Source organism: Sceloporus occidentalis, unplaced genomic scaffold (genome assembly GCF_023333645.1).
Source record: "Sceloporus occidentalis isolate IW3139 unplaced genomic scaffold, rSceOcc1.0.p SCAF_94, whole genome shotgun sequence".
NCBI classification, from domain to species: domain Eukaryota; kingdom Metazoa; phylum Chordata; class Lepidosauria; order Squamata; family Phrynosomatidae; genus Sceloporus; species Sceloporus occidentalis.
The window spans coordinates 1,455,625-1,475,123 of NW_028317074.1; the positions used below are offsets into that span (position 1 = coordinate 1,455,625).

The 19,499-nt window shown below is 40.7% G+C and overlaps 1 protein-coding gene across 1 annotated transcript; it reads right to left on the reverse strand.

Moving 5' to 3' along the window:
* Nucleotides 1-5,576: 5,576 nt before the first annotated feature.
* LOC149284367 (cyclic AMP-dependent transcription factor ATF-4-like) lies at nt 5,577-6,881 on the reverse strand. The gene is made up of 2 exons (XM_089496841.1): nt 6,677-6,881; nt 5,577-6,401 (listed from the first exon to the last, which is right to left on the reverse strand). The coding sequence occupies exons 1-2, from the start codon at nt 6,879-6,881 to the stop codon at nt 5,587-5,589; spliced, it is 1,020 nt and encodes a 339-aa protein (XP_089352967.1). The 3' UTR covers nt 5,577-5,586.
* Between the last annotated feature and the right edge of the window lie 12,618 nt (nt 6,882-19,499).

Below are 19,499 nucleotides of genomic sequence, written 5' to 3' on the forward strand. Positions count from 1 at the left end.
TTACAGGTGTTCCTACTGCTACAATTCCTGGCAGCCGACCAGGACCCGACTGGCAATGACGGGTTGGACCTGGCACTTTAAGGCCAGCGGCAGCCTGAAGGTGCTGATTAGATGAGTGTTTGGCACTTTTCACCTGCTGCACACAGGGCATTTGCACGGTGTGCCAGATGACTAGTCTGGACCTGCAGCCTAATGTGTCACAGATCTGTCATCTACCCTTCAGGTCATATCATTCTTTCTCCTCACCCACTTTTCTCCTGCTCTCAGGAGACAGCAATAAAGGCTGTCTGGGACTAGCTCCGCCCCCACATGAAGCAACCCCCCCCCCCGCCGAAAAGTGAGAGCTTTTTATTATTCAAGCAACCAATGGTATTTTTCTGCTGATTGTATCATTCTTGAACCAATAATTTTTTACATAACACAATTTTGTGCTATTCTCCACTTTTTGTGTAAAAATATATTGGAAATGAATTTACATTTGTGATTGCATATGGGAGCATTCATTGTTATTTTGACATAGACTGCACTGTTAGTGGCATATTCATCTAACGCCTTGGTAACATTTACTTAAACACTGATTTCGCTTGAAATAAATGACAATTGTTTATATTCCCGAATATCTGTTGGAATATACACTATATGGACAAAAGTGTTGGGGCACCTGACCATTACATCAACAGGGACTTTTATGACATCACAAGGCATTCCACAAGATTTTCTGTGGAAATTTTAGCCCATTCATCCAGGACAGCATTTGTGAGGTCAGGCACTGATGTTGGACATGAAGGTCCAGGTTGCAATCTCTGTTCCAGTTCATCCCAAAGGTGTTTGATAGGGATGAGGTCAGGGATCTGTGCAGCCCAGTCATAAAAGTCCCTGTTGGTGTAATGGTCAGGTGTACCAATACTTTTGTCCATATAATATATATCTATATGTATCTATAAACTTTGGATTGTAAGCTTGTTTGAGGAGCACCCTCTCCACCTGTTTTATGTTATATACTACTTGTTATGTCCTGTCTACCCATTGTACAGCGCAACAAAATAAAATGACTCTATATAAAACAATAAATAATAGTAATATTCAGATTTCTAAACAATGTACAAAAACACAGTACCACAAAAAATATTGTTGATACTCTCTGGACTCTTTTTGTATTTTGTTTCATACATCATTGTCATTTACAAAGACTACTCTACACAATTCCAGTTCACCTCCACTCAGGACCACTTTGTACTGTGTGTGTGTATATATATATATATATATATATATATATATATAAAAATACACCAGCAAGTCTTATGTACTTACAAGGACCATTTTATATATAAAAAAAGCTCTACCTCTACTTGTGAAAGATTACAAGAAAAAAAAACTGCACTAGGATTAAATAATCTTGGACAACTGTCTCCAAGGTATTCAGCATAGCTCTCACACTAAAAAGGTTACAGAAATCCCTACCCTTCTCTTCCAACCCAAAAGTAAAACACATTAATTGGTAAAAGTATCCATGCATTGTTGGATCCTCCCTTTATGTTTGTTTTTTTCTTTTAAATGTGCATTATAGAGGATTAAAGGAAAAAATGTTAAATCATCCGCCTTAGCTTGACAATTTTGGGCTCTAAGCAAATTAAATGTATAAATTAAAGCTTTTAGTTTTTTCAATCTTATTTATAAATAATACAATGGTAATTAGTACTCAAAGTTAAGTATAAATTTGCAGATTTACATCAAATGTTAGAGTGCTGGGGGTCGGGACACATTTTTAGTTTTGCTATAGTTAGATTTATGTGACAACCTTATAAAGATATATATATGTATACTGGATGGGCCTAATGGTTCTTCTCTGCCGTCATCAGGGGCGTACCTAGAGTATTTGGCACCTGGGGCGGATCCTGTATGTGGCACCCCCCCCACAAACACTTTAAAACTGCATAGCTTCTATCGTTATATACTGGCGCAGACATTGAAGGTGGTACAACATTACTGTTATCACTATATACTGAGGCAGACATTGATGGGGGTACAGCATAACACCTATCACGATATACTGAGGCCGACATTGACGGTGGTACAGCGTAATCCCTATCACTATACATTGAGCCAGACACTGATAATAATGCAGCATAACGCCTATCACTATATACTAAGCCAAACATTGATGTGGTGTAGGCCTACCACTTCATTGTCTGTTTTAGGGATGCACCAAAACGAAAATTCTGGATTGAAACCGAAAATCCAGCATTTACCTGTCCGAAACTAAATATGACCCCCCACCATAAAAAAAATCTCACACTTTTATTTAAAGTATGTAACTCAGCAAAATAGGACAAATTCAATAACAATATTAATATATATATATATATATGATTAACAGCAATCACACTCCTATCATGCCCAGGCATACCCAGATTCCAGCATGTACTAGCTGACTTGGCATGATAGGAGTGTGATTGCTGTAAGCAATCATATATATATATATATATATATATATATATATATATATATATATTGTTATTATTTTTATTGTTCACATGTCCTGATGAAAGTCTAATAAACAGACTGAAATGTTGATTAGGAAACTGCAGTTTCTGGAGTGATTATTTAAAGAAGTCCCTGGAGTGCCGGTAACTATTTTTGGATGTTATATATATATATATATATATATATATATATACATTGATAAACAATTCACAGGGAAGAAAGAATAAATCAGGGGCGTCCAACATGCGGCCTCGAGGTTCGGCCCGCGTGAGATCGGCAGCCAGGATCACAAGAGCCCTGCTGCTTACTTGTGGGAGGGTCTATTCTCTGCTCCAGTCCTGCTTCCTCTGTGGGGAGAACGAGGGAGGCCGCGCCCCCTGCTGAAATCTGTGAGCGGCATCTAGAGCTGTAGAGCAGGTAAGGGGTTGGGGTAGGTTGTGTGAATGAGTATGTCTGATTGAGGGAATGAATCTGTGAATGAATGAATGAATGAGTGTGTGTGTGATAGCATGGATGTGTAAGTGCTGGAACCTAGGCATGATGGGACTGTGATTGCTGTTAGCAATCACACTCCTATCATGCCAAGTCAGCCAGTACATGCTGAAACCTGGCTAGCTGAAACCTCCCTTGTGTATTGATGCTGCCAGCAGTATGGGGTCTGCACTTACAGCCACCCTGTACCAGCACGTATTGGCTGACTTGGGATGATAGGAGTGTGATTGCTAACAGCAATCTGCTAACAGCAATCACAGTCCCATCATGCCTAGGTTCCAGCATTCACTGGTTGCCTGGGTATAAAAAGAGTGTGTTTGCTGTTAGCAATCACACTCCTATCATGCCAAGTCATATTGTTGATTTTTTTTGTCCAATTGTGGTGTATTACTTTTAATAAAAGTGTGGTTACACACTAAAATTGGACAAAAAATACAATGCCCAGCCAACCAGTACATGCTGGGATCTGGGTTTGCCTGAGATTGCTGTTAACAATCATAATTTATAATTTTTTTGTACAATTTTGGTGTGTAACTTACTTTTATTAAAAGTGTGTGTGGGGGGGTCACTTTCAGTTTCGGCTAAGTGAACCCTGAATTTTCGGTTTTGGTCCAGAATTTTCATTTTAGTGCATCCCTAAAATAAATAGAACTATTTTATTTTTACTTATCCAGAATCCTGAATTTGTAGGCCCAGAAATACCAGAAATCAGTGAGAGGAAAAGTAAAGGTTTTGTGTCATTTACTTTATTTTAATCTGCATATCTTATTAAAGGCCATATTTTCTCTCAGTGAAAAATGAGTGCGGCCCTCGCACGTATACAATTCTGATGAAGTGGCCCACTGCAGAAAAAACTTGGACACCCCTGGAATAAATGGTTAAATCAACATACGGCAAAAATTACTCGGGTATTTGAGGTACAAAAAAAACCAACCTGGCAGAATGGGTTCATACTATTCTAGCAATATACCAAGTCCTTCCACAACCTTATACTTGCTGTGTTTAAAAATTGTGTGCCCTATATGACGATGCACATACAGAAATTACAAACCTTTGATAGATCATTTATTGAATATGTAGTTCATATCCATCTGCAATACTTCAGTAAAAGGTTATACACTTACGTTTAAGTAATAATGTCAACAGAAACAGGTTTCCCATTTTTAACCTCTTCAGTTTTTGGTACCTCAAGTCCCAGAGCGATTATTCCCCTTTCCTGCGAATAGTGTACCCATGTAAACTATATTGTTTTTTCAAGTAGAGAGAGGGCTTTCTTTTAATACCATAGTTAGATAATTAGCTGAAAATTTAGTAAAAACTAGCAAAAATTTGAAAAAAAACAAATTTTTTATATATTTCCCCTCTGAATCCTTTACAAAATTAGGTAAAGTGACAGAAAATCCCCTCCAAGTTTATCAATTCAGGTGTCCTGATTTCAGAAATACCTAATTTATATAGAATTTCCATACTTTCCCAGCACTTATAGGGAACATACTATAAGGTGTACATTATTCGTAGAATTTTTACATTAGGTATGATGGGATTGCAACTCTAATTTTAAACAAATAAACCAAAAATACCCACAAAAGTATATATTTCTGTAAAGCAGACAACCCAGACTATAGTATCAGGGGTATTCTTCACACAGCTTTTTGGCCACCAGTCACTGTCAGAATGGCCCCAGAATTTATTTCCTGTGCTTTTTTTGTATGTGTTACAGCAGAGTTTAGTTGCATCTCCTGATTATGGAAATACCACACATGCCTAGTTTTTCTTCTTTCTAGAGGGCCATTTCCATCCCTTACATATTGTACCCTATTAGTATGTTTTTATACCTATGGCTTAACAGGTTTATACCTTTTAGATGTGTTACGGCTGGGATGTAAGGTTTTTTTTCTTTTTTTTATTGTTATTGCAGCTCTGTGCAGTATGGTTAGAGGTTCTCTTAGGGACCTCTTGAACATGTTATTAATGGCAGTGATGTCACAATGATACAACTTAGCTCACCATTTTTTTTAAACTATTTATTGTAACACTTGTGATTTGTGTTTCAGCAAGTGAGAATGATACATGGTTTCTCACTTCCCTCCCATTGATCCTCCTGTACCAGTCACACCGATCTCCATAGACATTACCGTATCTGTTTAGTGCCTCATCCGGGCTATCCGATAGCCCAGGGTCTATCCAATGCCCTTCCGAGTGACGTGACCTGAAAGAATGCCCCATTGCGTGATCAGGCATTTAAAAGTAAGCTTTCCGGTGCTCGCGCTGGCAGCTGCTGACAGGGGGGCTGGAGTCCAGGCTGTCGAATGATCTCCCATGTAGCATGTCCCTGCAAAGTCAGGAAATATCGGTACGTCCATAGGGGATTGAAGGGGTTAAATACAAATTTTTCTGGCTAGATTGTTTTGTGTACTAAATTTGTAAATAACGCAAACCTTCACCTGTAAACAAAAAAGCAATTTCTACCAAAACGCCCCATGCACAAAAAAATAAAAGTCTACAACAAGGATGTTTAACTATAAAATAATTTATTAAGTAGACATTCTTACACAACACTTGCCACATAACCACTATGTACAACAACACAACGCTCCACCTATCATCTACTTAAGAACTTTTTGCTCGTTTGTTTTTGGCCATGCGGACTTCTTCCATCAGGTCTTTCAGGTACTGGATCTCTTTTGCAAGAGAATCTGCTTTGTCCTTCAGGGACTCATTTCTCATTTCAAGTTCCCTGCACTGTCCTGATATTGCCTCTTGTTCTGCTCTTTTCTTCTGTCTGTAGCGAGTGGCTGCTGTTTTGTTCTGCTCCATTTTTTTTGTCTTCTTGTCTACTTTGGGCTGCGCCCCAGCTACTTTAACCTTTGCCAACACTTCTCTATCCTTGCAGGGAAGATCATATGGTTTGGGTCTCTCAGATATTGGGGACTCAGGATCAGATGGCACACTACTAGGGTACTCTACTGAATAATCTGAACTTTCTTGTGAGGATTCAAGATATGATGGGCTCATGCAGATCCCACTGTCATTGTCAGAGGAATCTTCTTTTTCACACTTTATTTCAAGATTGCATGTTGCAGAGGTTTTTTTGTCTTCCTCTGCAACATCTACCTCGAGGCCTACATACAATATAAAGGAATGGTCTTGGTTAGGGATTGTGGATTCTGTTAGTTCAGGATTCACTGGGGCCACTTGATCAGCCTCCAGTGTAGGTTCTGGAACAGAGAGAGGGTCTGGTGATGGTACACACTGCCCAGACATTGTGAGAGGTGGGTCCTCAAGGAAATCACAGGAGTATTCCAACGTGGCCATGAGGTCATCTGGCGAGATGGTGGATTCCAGATCTTCCATCCCAAGTAGGGAATCAAATTCCTTCAAATCCATCTTTTCCACCATCCAATCCATGCCGGAGAAAGCATCTCCTGAAAACTCAATGAAATAAATATTTAATCGTCTAGTATTCAAAGAGAAATCTTTCACAATGCTCTTATCAGACAAAAGTATTTCTGGGAAATCAGCCAACCAGATACTGAAAATGACACCATGGTGTGTTTTCCCACAAGCTAGGTTGCAACCCTGCAAATCCTCCATCCTGATTTCAGATGTGTAACAAGGTATGTGTGTTCTTTTGTGGTTACCATATGGACAGCATTTAAGTGCAATTGCGATTTGGGAGTTTGTTAGCATTTCCTCTTACCCTGAAAACTGCCCAAGGGATCCACCAATGACAGCAGTTCGGAGACACCATCCTTAGCCTTATCGCTGGAGAACCCATGCAATGGGAGGAACCCGGGCACCTCGATGCAGTCATCCAAGAGACCCAAACTTTCTTCAACCGCCAAAAACGGCTGGCTGAAGGGGGACAGGAAGTCCCCCAATGCAATCTCGTCGCTTAAACTCATCTTTCTCAAGTATTAGGGATTTGAGCTGTGAGGTTGATCTTGAGCTTTCTTTCTCGTATACAGCAAAGCTGCTGCGGGATGCCTTGAGGAGCCTGAAAAAAAATAGGAGAACATTTTACAGAGGGAATACACACGAACATTTTCGTTTGGATTGATTTTTCTTCTCTCCGCTTCAGCATCTGGTAACTACACTCCACTTGCGAAACCTTAGACATCATGAGGAAGCCACATGCCTTCACAAGACCAATTATAGTCATCTTCCCTCCTGACACACCCACAGTCTATGAGTCACTAAGCCTTTCCGCAGCCATTTCACATTTCTTCTGTCTCGTTTCGACTCCACCCTCCAACACCCGCCATTTTAGCTTCCTCCCCATTTAACCTTTTAAAGTCAGATCTGCTTTACAAATTAAACGTTTTTAGACCCTTCTATATGCATGTTTCTCATGCTTTCACTAAACTATAAAAAAATGTAATTTAATTTAATTACCTCTTTAATGATAATCCCACACAAAGAAACATCAGAGCACCTTCACACCAAGCCACTAAAAATAACCCCACTACATACCATCTGCTGCAATGTAAAATGAGACACCCAGGGGCATAAAGCTACATTCCCCGAGGAAGAAAATGCCAGACATCTGTTACTATGATGCCAATTACACAGCTGAGCTACCTCTGGGATTATATTATATTTAGGTGTATAAAATTAAAAGTACTCCAACGGCATTTAAAAGACAAAGCCCTACTCGTTCACTGCCGTACTAAACGTAAACGCATTACTGTTTATTATTACATCTAGAATGCAGCAGACATCGGACCTGTTTTACACAATGTAAACACCGCGGCAAAGTTAGGTATAAAAATTGTGAATTACATATATCATATGGGAGGCTCCATCGAATTTAATGCGTTGATGGATTAACCGCGTATACTCCAGGAAATCACCCCCTAACAAGTCACCATATAACCCCATTCCCCTGGTAAATACTCACGCCATGATCGTGCCGTTGCCTGGTGCTGCCAGCTCTGCTGGGTGCTGCTGCCTTGCACTGGCCTGGGGGAGGGGGTGCCTTTGGCCACTGCCGCTATACCGCCATCGCTGCGCGTTTCCGACCGCGGCGGCGGTAAACTAGAAGAAGCTGGCTTGTGAACAGTAGCAGGCAGAGGAGCGGTACCCTTAGGACGTTCTCAGTATGTCATCGAGGGTAAAGCAAATCAAACCACTGCAACTAAGTTCCTTCTTTCATTCCAGCAGCCGAGTGACGTGGCGGGAGTTAGACGTCCCGTTATATAGAACCGCACCACCCTGTTCATATTCATGCGCTTAGTAATATTCTTCCGCCAGCCACGCTTCTTTAAAAATAGAGAAAATCCTTAATATTAATAATAGATTATAAATATAAACGTATAACGTTGCGGAGAAAAATATTATGTAATTAATTTTTTACTACTACATATTTAAGGCGATCATTGATAACACCTCGTGTACTACCGCTGAACGTGGGCGACATCTGTGATTGAACACACAAGGTCACATTGTAGTCACAACAATCGCAGTCGATGATTTATGGTTAAATGAACACATTAGAAAGCACAGCCTGTACAAATGTGTAAAGGCAGATATAGTTTTCGCCATAATTGTGTATTGTGAGCTTCTGTGTTTTGGGTTTTTTTTCCCGTGTATGAAAGCAAAAAAATGACACCACTGCACGTGGACTGCAACACCCATAAGAGTCAAGGATACCCTGATAGAGATGCATCAGAGAGGTAACAATAGGATTGTCCTATTAATAACAGGAAGCAAGTCCATTCTTACGAGTGATCAATATAATCTTGATATCCGTTTTCATATTCTGTGTGATTTGAGAAGTGTAGTAAAGGGGGTCAATGTCTACTTTTGTCTAATCGGATTGTGGTATAATTATTAAGATATGGGTTTGCAACTTTGTTACCCAAAGTGACCCTGACCGATAGCAGCCAATGAACTGCATATGGCCTCTCTTAGTTAGGTCATCAGGTGGCCTTATGGTGTCAACACCAGTGTATATGTGTGTTTTATATATATATATATATATATATATATATATATATTCCCTGGTAGAGAACACACAACAGCAACGACAAGCCTTGGATAAACTTGAATGACACAAGAGGCAAGTTTTGGTTTACACGGATTAGAGCATAAGCATACGCTAGAAATTGGAACTTTATTAGTTCTGTATATTCTGTATATTAGCCTGTATATTTCTTACCTTGTATCCACATGTACAGAACACTCTACAGCCACATGGAATATGCTAACATGATCTCTGTGGATTCTAGCAAAATCAATCCAGTAGCATACCACAAAACGCACATGCCAACTGGTGCAGTTTACATCATTGAGCAAGTAAAGCCAAGGTGGCAGAAGTTTCAGAAAAAAAATACCCAGTAGAATGATAAATAATTTCATGCGCCTAATAATAGATGACAGAATAAAGACATTGCAAAGAGGTTAGCGACAAAAGGGTTGATGAAGCCAGGGGAGCACATTTTAAAGAACAAGGATCAGGTTTTCTTATATCAGTCAAGTAGGTGAGTCAATAGAACAGAAAACAATGCAATTAAAAGAGTGTACTCCTTTATTAATGCCTCCCTGCTAACGTTTTAATGGCCATAAAGGAATACATTTGACATCACTGATGTGACTTGGTGTCGCATTAATCACTCTTGTGTAAGGCAGCATCATATTCTAGACTGGGAGGGGGGCATGTTGCCTTCTTGGGTGATCAGCCCCCAATGTGCTGCTGCTTGAAGGGCTGATTTCAAATGAGATCTCCGATCTCCCCTACCAGTTTATTTACACTTATACTACTTTAAACGGCGCTCAGCACCATTATGTCACAGAGTGCGATGATATGATGTCATGTCCCTGTGTTCTGCAGCACAGATGGCAGCTGCAAGGAGGGGTAGCTGGGGTGCTCACAGCATAAAGCAGAGCATTACATTATAAATGTTTACTCTGACTCACTGTAATACCAAAAATATGTGGATTCTGATATTCTATAGATAAAATATAATGTTCTCATGATCATTTGCATTTGTGCCTGTTCATGTTTCACTTCCCCATTTATATCCAATAAAAGATTGCCTATTATTTATGACGAGGCACTGTTGTTGCTTTCTCTTAGATACATTCTCTGTTGCATATTGAGCCCGAGCAAAGGACGCACTTGATTCCAATTCATGACACAGGCTGTTTATAACGCAGTGAACTGAAGCGAGAAGGCGGGAAATAAAACGCACATCAAAAGGCCGTTTTAATCGGGAAATGACACATCTTATCACGAGGCTAACGCGTGGACAGTTGTACATGATTGGTTGGCACGGACAGCGCCCAAGTCAGTCCTTCCACGCTATTGGCTGGAAGCCGGTGAGCCTCCTGGTTCATGCTGTGAGCACGCAGAGCTGTTCCCGTATAGTCGGCGGAGGGAGGACCGCCCGACAACTGTGAGCTTCGGTTCTTCTTAGCGGGGTCAAGTTTCTGTAATCTGGTTATGACGAGTATCCGTGTTATAAAAATATCTCGGCTTAGTTGCGTAAATGATTATACAATAGATATTGTCAAGTGTACGTTTTGCCAATGAGACCTCCCAAAATTAAATAATTCTGAACTTTCAGGATGTGTTCATATTTTCTGCATCAATAGAGTCATTGCATTTTCGCATACATGAAAAAAAAACCATACAAGTCTCCTCATCTCATAATGTTATTGCATAAAAAGAATACCTGGAAAGCACACCTCAAAAAACTGCAGCAGCAGAAAAAAGTATAGAAATAATTATTTATTAATGGACATGCATAGCCTTCATTCATCCATATACGGGAAAAATGACCCATTTACATACGTTATATACATACGTGGTTAAATAAATAATCTTTTTTCCTTCTTCCAATTATCATAGCTTCTTTAGGGACAAGCATTTGGGTGAAAATCCTATTCTTGTTTTCCACATCAGGTTTTTACATGAAAAGACATACAATTTGTACAAGGAAGTATTTGTAGTAGTCTGCTTTATTGATGACATAAAATAATAAGTGTGCATTTTTCATGTTTGGCTGGAAAATTGACATGGTACAAAAATTCAAACAGTGGTAATTCTTTATTTTTTGATACTGGTGCCTGGAACCATTGGCTGCTAAAATTGGATGTAGGACAGATAGTGACTCTTCTAAGGAGCAACAACCAGGAAAAATATTAATAAATCCTCAGTACGCCCAAAGTAAATATAAAATGATATACACAATACTCAATAAAACAGCCCTCAATAGTACTACAAACCATACAGCAGGAGGGAGGAATGGACCGATTGGGTCAGAAGACCCCAAATGTTGCGTCCCTAACTGCCTTTCTCGTGGGGGCAATTGGAAATATACTTCTCTATGGAATAAGCATAACATGTTGCTTTAGTTCCAATATGTGCTTGTGAAAAAATCTATATAACAGGCATCTGTACCTGCCCTATATCAGTCTGATTAGATTTGGGCATTGTCTTTAGAGTTAATGGTCTTAAACTGCTTACTATTGAAGAAATGTCTTCTTTAACCCCTTCGTGACAAAGGCTGATTTTACTTTTTGTACCCTTCGTGACAATGGCCTTTTTAACATTTCTGCGCTGCTCGTGTTTAGCTGTAATTTTCTTCTTTCCCGTTTACTGAACCCACACACATTAGATATTGTTTTTTTCAGGACAAGAAGGGCTTTCTTTAGATGACATTGTTTTGATTGTATCATATTATTTACTACTAAAAAAAGTATAAAATATGGTGAAAAATTTAGAAAAAATCTAACTTTTAGTTGAAAAATCTTTTACTCATCTATAAAAGGTAATGAAAAAACCTGCTAAATGGATTCTACTATTTGTCCTGAGTTTAGAAATACCCAATATTTTTATGTTTTTTTGCTTTTTTCTACCCATTATGGGGCAATAAGTACAGGTAGCGTTTTGCTATTTCAAAGCCATTTTTTCCAAATCTGGTAATTCTTCCCCCCATGTGCCATTTCGGGTATCTTTGAAGCCGGCCAATGCAATTTACCCCATCAAATCATATATTTTTGAAAACTAGACAGCCCAGGGTATTCCAAATGCTAGTATTTTAACTATTTCCATGCACCATATCTACCACCAGTTTTTGTCAAACTTTGTGGTAGTCATTTTTTTGCATTTGTTTTGTCACACACATTTTACTTCAGGTATGAATTAAAAGGTTCTCGTTTATGTCACTATCACAAAACACCCCAATATGTGTTCAGCAACATCTCCTGAGTACAGCGATACCTCACATGAATGATTTTGCCTGGCTGTTTGGGGGCAAAAGGGCCACATTTGGGGCATGCGCATTTTTCAATGTTGAACTTTGGCATTTGGGGATCCACTGCCCATGCCCTATTTGGTACATCTTTGAGCCGAGCCATTTCAGTATGCCCAATAAACCCATATATTTTTGAAAACTAGACACCCCAGGGTATTTCAAATGCTAGTATTTTAACTCTTTCCATGCACCATATCTACCACCAGTCTTTGTCAAACTTTGTGGTAGTCATTTTTTTGCATTTGGTTTTCCACACACATTTTACTTCAGGTATGAATTAAAAAGTTCTCGTATATGTCACTATCACAAAACACCCCAATATGTGTTCAGCATCATCTCCTGAGTACAGCGATACCTCACATGAATGATTTTGCCTGGCCGTTTGGGGGCAAAAGGGCCACATTTGGGGCATGCGCATTTTTCAATGTTGAACTTTGGCATTTGGGGATCCACTGCCCATGCCCTATTTGGTACATCTTTGAGCCGGGCCATTTCAGTGTGCCCAACAAAACCATATATTTTTCAAAACTAGACACCACAGGGTATTTTAAATGCTGGTATTTTAACTCTTTGCATGCACACATTTTACCACCAGCATGTTTTCAAAGTTTGCAGTAGTATTTTTGTGTGTGTATTTTTCCCACACACACCTACTTTATGTATGAATTTACAGCTCCTGGTATATGCCGCTGTCACACGACACCCCATAATGTGTTCAGCAACATCTCCTGAGTGCTGTGATATCCCACATGCATGGGTGTGTCATTTTTGTGGGAACTAAAAGGCCACATTTGGTACGTGTGCATTTTTCTAATTGGAAATTAGATGTGTGGCCATCCTTCCCCCGGTGTTAATTGGGACGTTGTTGAACCTGGCCAATTCAATTTACCCCATCAAATCATACCTTTTTTAAAAGTAGACACCCCACGGGCATTTAATATGCCAGTATTTTAACTCTTTCCATGCGAGAATTGTTTTAAGCTAATATGCTAATTTTAGGACTTGCTCACAAAAATATATTTTTTATATATATATATATATTTTTTTGTCTTTTTAAAAAAAAAAATGTAACATTTTTTTTCAACTTGGAGGTTCCCCTGATAGTGACATCAGTGGGAAATGATTTTTACATTTTACTAGTTTTTTACTATTTTTTTTCTAATTATTATTAATTTTATTTTATTTTTTAATTTATTTTTACTAATCACACTGTGATTAGAAAGCTGGGTTCCATTAACTTGCATGGTGAATGCAGTACCTGTATTCAACCTGCAAGTGGAGCCAAAGTTCTCTAGATGGTCTGGACCATCTAGCGAACTTTTAAAATTTGTTGGTTCCTGTTACAGGGCAGCGGCCATCTTGCTTGATGGCGAAGATCATCGGCAGCTGCGGCTGTGACCGCTCTCCGGAGCGGTCACAGCCCATCGAAAGGTAAGTGTTTGGTGTCGCTGGATGCCTCCTGATCGAGGCATTCCAGCGACACCATTTAAGTTTAGGAGGCGATCGTCGATCGCCTCCTAAACGCTTTTAAAACGGGCGTCCGCCGCCATACAAAGTATGGCGGATGTTGACGCCCCGTGGAGGGGCCAGAGATGGCCCCTTCGTTCCGATCGCGGCGTTGCTGAATGCCTCGAGGTCGAGGCATTCAGCAACGTTTTTTGGGTGCAGAAAGCGAAAACAGATCGCTTTCTGCACCCGTTTAAAGACGTGCCGGTCCTGGCACGTCAATTGTCGTAAAGCACATGCTTTTCCGTGTCGTGCCAGGACCGGCAATTGTCGTTAAGGGGTTAAAGGGTTTTAAACTGATTTGGGTGCGGCCTTACGAAGCATATCTCCAGTGAATGTCATTTGTTGTAATGAATGCACATAACGATAACTGCAGAAGTCATAAGTCATGGTTTCCCCAGCTAAAATATGTTTCACGCCAAGCCACATGTTTGTTATTTATGTAGGAACTAATCATTTATACACAGTGAAAATAACAATACGTTTCAATCATAAAATAAAAGGCCTTTGAATAAATTATAATCAGAAGGTGGTTGTCAGAATTAACCAATGAAACAATCACAATGGCAATATTTAGTAATCATTTGGCTCAAAAAAGCTTTTGGCGTGTAGACTTTGTTTAACCTCATTCATAACCAGATGGCACTATATATATGAATATATATATTTGTACCCCAATGAAGGTGGTCTTCATTGATTGACATACCTGCGAACTTCTTTAGTCTGGCTACCCGGAGCCTTCCCTTGCGGGACACGGCCAAGACTGCCCACTGACCTCGGTGGGCGGTCCCGCTGATGTCAGTGGGTGGTCCTGCTGATGTGGGTGGGAGTTCCCGCTGACTTCGGGGGGAAAAACTCCCATTTAAAGGAGGATTCGGGTTCTGACCAGAAATGTGTATTTAAGTTCATTCATTAAGTATTCATGTGGAGTTGTTGGGCTTCGTTCCCTAGAAGTATGGCATTGGACCCAAAACAAAGTATCCACTATTCCCTGACTGGGGAACTCATATTTAAGTCATGTTAGCACAGAGGCACACTGATTTTCTAAATGTCTACAGGAAATTAATCCAAGGATTCTTCAAGGTAAATCAGCCTATCACAATTCTTCCAATGGACCCCAGCCAGACAACAGAAGCATTTGACCATTTCGAAGAAACAATTTACTTCAGCACCCGTCTTATAAATCCCCAATCCCCAAAAGATGATCTTCCTTGAATTAGATTCCTCTGAAACATTATTGGCCGCTGTTTCTTCACAAATACATGATAAAAAGGAAATATTATACATTGTCTCATTTTTTTTCTCCTGAAAACTTAACAGCAAGAAGTAAAATTATGATGTGGGCCGGCGACCACCCCTCTTGGCTATTAAGTTGGCTTTGGAGTGCAGGCATCTCTTAAGGGCCTCACCCATTACCATCTTCGTAGATCATAACATCTTCTAAAGAATATGCATGAATGGCCAAATTGCACACTTTGCATTATGCACAGAGTGGGTTCCAAAAGTGGTATGTACTAAAGAGGTCCAAAATCTATACCTTTTCCTGAAACCACCCTATCATCTGAGCTTTTCTTAGTGACTCATTCAATCAACAAAGCATTGATAACAGGTGAAGAAAAAACCATTCTGGCCTAGGACCCCAATCAGGACTATTTTAAGGGACAATTATATCTTTGTACCTCACTCTGTACTTTACATGCACATGAAACAAAAGCCCACACGCTAGGCCAGCACACCTACTAGTGCTCACCATTCCCACACAACCATGGTCTGGAATATCTGTGGATTTTATTGTTGAACTACCGGAGGCTCAGCAATTTCTTCCTTCTTGGTAGTGATATCTACCAAGATATCTACCAAGCCTTACCAAAATGACTCACATCGCCCCTACCAAAGGTCCACATAGAGAAGACAGGAAAGCCTCTATTTACTAATGATGCCTCCAGCCATTTTTGGTAGGCATTCTGTGTATTGGGATCATCTGATCACTACAGCTTTCAAGTTGCAGCTTATCCATTACATGCGCCTTTTAAAAAAAACGTGGCTTGCAGATTTCTTTCCTGACTTGAAAGTTTCCCCACCTGATCCTATACTAGTGGATGGTGAAAAACAATTTAAAGTAGAAAAGATATTAATTCTAGTATCTGTTGAGGACAGCTGGGCTTCATCCACTGGAAGGGCTATGAGTCTCAGGAACATTCCTCCAAACCTGCTTCCAATGTCCATGTTTCCATAGGAAACCCTCCATAGAGAAAACCCAGACTGACCCTGGTGCTCCTTGAGGTCATGCTTGGGGATGCTCTGCTACTCACTCAGGGATTGTTTCCCGCAATGCGGTTGTCGTCCCCACTCCCTTGCTCGTGTACTGTGAAGAGCATGGAGGACCAGCAGTGTGTGCAACAACCATGTCTTACTTAGCTGGAAAGTGTGCAAGGGGACAAATGACATTGCAAATATGCACTAGAGCACAGAATGCTGTGGCCAGTGTCATAAAGCCCTTATGCAGCCAAAGGATGTGGGTGTCGTCTAATGAGGGAAGATATTTAACACCCCTAAAACCCCTTGGGATAGGATGCTTAGGTGTCCTGTAGTTGTGGTTGGATTTCCAGCCATTTCGTCATGTCTCCTGTAACAGATTTCTACATTATGTTGTGTTCCATGGATTGACTTGATGGCTTGTCTCTGGTTCTACTCCTGTCTAGTCCTGTTTTGCTTCTTCACCTTTCTTTCTTGCTTGACATTTGGTGAGCTCCTTGATGGGACCCTGGCTGTTGGTTTAGATATGGCATACCGTTACGTTGAGCTCTGAAACTTGGTAAGTCCCGTCTCTGACTATTGATTTGGTTATAGCTAGGGATGCTCCAATATAATTTTTTAAGACCGAGTACAAGTACTGATACATTTTGTCAAGTACTCACCGATACCAATTAGCTATACTTTTTTTTTAAAAGCTATGATTGAGAAATCTTTGTTTTATTTCCTTTTATTTGCCAACATGCCCCCCAGTTATGCACATCTGCCTCCAGGCTTGCCACTCTGCCCCCAAAAATGCCTTATACCCCTATATGCCACTCTGCTTCCAGAAATGCCTTATACCCCTATATGCCACTCTGGCATATAGGGGGTTAAAAGGCATATCATGGGACAGAGTGGCATATATGGGGAGGTATAAGGCATTTCTGGAGGCCTTGACATGCCTTTTAACCCCCTTTATCCCACTCTGCCTCCAGAAATGCCTTTTAACCACCTATTTGCCACTCTGCCTCTAGAAATGCCTTTTAACCCCCTATAGCTTACTTATGTGGTTAGATGATTATGCTGCCTATAGTTACAAGCAATGTGGTCTTGTTTTTTTGTAGATCGGTTGTTGGCCTATCTTTTATGGAATGAGTCACCAGCAGTTGCCCTCAGGGAAGAGCTTGTACCCTCTGACCCAAGGGGCTTTTACAGCCGAGGGCATCCCCCAGTAACTTATCAACTAGCACAAACCCTTACACTAAAGCATATTCACACTCTTACTTTGGCCAGAGCCTTTCTTTATAGCTGCTAGCTTATAGTGGTGGTCTGGTCCCTGCTTGTCAAACCATTCAATTTCACTTCTCCTTTCTACATATTTGCTTGTAAATACAAACTCTCACTGCACCTGTTACCGGCTGTGAACAGGCTGGTAGGGGGCCCCAATGGAGAAGTGTTGACAGCCTTCCTAAAAATATTTTCTTCTCTTGCACAGATTTTGCTGTCATAGCTTTGTCAGACCCCTGCTACGAGGGACGTTCAAAAAGTTTCCACAATAGTTATTTTAAAACAAATTACATAAAAAACAAATTACATCACTTTTCTACAGTCATCTTCCTTTGTGTAGTGCAAACTTTTTAATGCCATCACCAAAAATTGTATTTGGTTAAACCCGTAGCCACTAACAAATTGCTGCTTTCACTTCATCATCATGATGGATGCTTCCACTGCATACTCTGCCGCTTACTTTCGGGCTCGTAACGGTGATCCCATGTTTCACCACCAGTGACTACCTTCTGCAGAAAATCATCACCTTCTTCACGATAACGGGCCATGGGTCGGGAACAAACATCTAAGCGCTTGTGCTTATGCTCCTCATTCAGCTGCTTGGGCACCCACCTGGCACCCACTTTACTGGACTTAATGCTGTCATGAATAAGGGCATAGGCAGATCCAACACTCACATTCAGCTTTCCTGCAACTTCTTCAACTGAGCACACATGCAAAGATTAATTTGTGTTCCTGGTACACCTTCTGCCCACAAAAGCAGATGACAGAATGCTGTTCCTCTTTGGTGCCATTTATAAGTTTCACAGCCATCTTCACCCCAGGGTGAAAATTCTTATACTAAACTGCAAGGGCAGTCGGCTTGCCAGAAAGAACTAGTCACATGACCCGCTAAGACACGACCAATTACTACTACTCCTATCACTGTTTCCAACACAAATATAAAAGTGCATTAACTTTGTGAACGTTCCTTGTAAAAAGAATGTAAAGTAAAGGCACACCCCAGCCATTATAGGAATTTTAATGTACATTGTAGCCGGGAGGTCCCTTTGAATTGACATGGTGTCCCCCTTGTAAATGCAAATACGAGCCCATTCCTTCCAATAAATTAGCTGCCTCTTTGAGATCAGAAAATGACAAGACAAGCCTCATCAGGCAAAGGGGAATACATTAAAGGAAAATCCTACAGTAGCAAAGTAAGATCAAGCCACATTATGGTGAGGATAGTTAAACTGAACCTCATAAGCATACCTGGGAACTTCTTCACTCCGGCTACCCGGAGTCTTCCCTTGCGGGACGCGGCCAGGACTGCCTACTGACATCAGTGGGCGGTCCTGCTGATGTCGGTGGGCGGTCCTGTGACATTAGTGGGCAGTCCCGCTGACGTCAGTGAGAGTTCCCGCTGATGTTAGTGGGAGTTCCCGCTGACATTGGGGGCACCCGTTGATGTCAGTGGGAAACACCCTGCGACCCGGAGGATTAGGGTCTTGACCCGGAGAACCGGTGCTTCACCCAAAGATTTCCGGCTCAAACCCAGAGAGTTCGCAGATATGCTCATAAGAGCTACTTCAAACTGGAGGGGTGAAGGCAGTGTCACCCCCTGGACCTGGCACCCTAGGCTTAGATACATCACTAGGCAGATGTCCTTGTACAAAGATTGAACAGCAGGTGGTACATTTTTTTGTTTCATTACAAAATAATGGTTGGAAAAGCACAACATTTTATTCAGCTAAACAGAGTCCTGCCTTATTTACTAGGTAACTTGATTATTATGAATCCTCTTTTTTATATCTTCTTTGGGAGAGGTTAACGTTCTTCATAATACATTGTACCATGAGGGAGCTGAATGTACTACTATCCTGAATTAGTGAATAAACCCCCCAAGGCAAAATTAAAGCCACCAAAGCGGTTAACTCTATTTTCAGGCAACGCTTTGGCTGGGGGACGCACCTATGTTTACACACAAGGACTGCTGTGATGCGTATTTTGCAAGAACTTGGTATCAGCTGTGTGCTGACGCTTTATCGCTCCCATAGCAAAAAAAACTGTATACATGCAAACAAAAGGCATGGCTGGGAAAGGAAAGAATGTGTGTAGGGGTTTGAGCCGGAACAACTGACACATCAACCTATGATAATTTATGCTCTTTACTTGTTTAACTGGAACGTCAAGTTAGCTTTTTGACTTAAAAATTACATACGTGTCATGAGGTAGTGTTACCATATATAATGTACC

Bases quoted from the DNA above. Each gene is read 5' to 3' on its own strand.
- LOC149284367 (XM_089496841.1), bottom strand. From the start codon at position 6,881: ATGAGTTTAAGCGACGAGATTGCATTGGGGGACTTCCTGTCCCCCTTC. The intron at 6,402-6,676 runs GTAAGAGGAAAT...TTGAGTTTTCAG, and splicing joins TCCCTTGGGCAGTTTTCAGG to GAGATGCTTTCTCCGGCATG.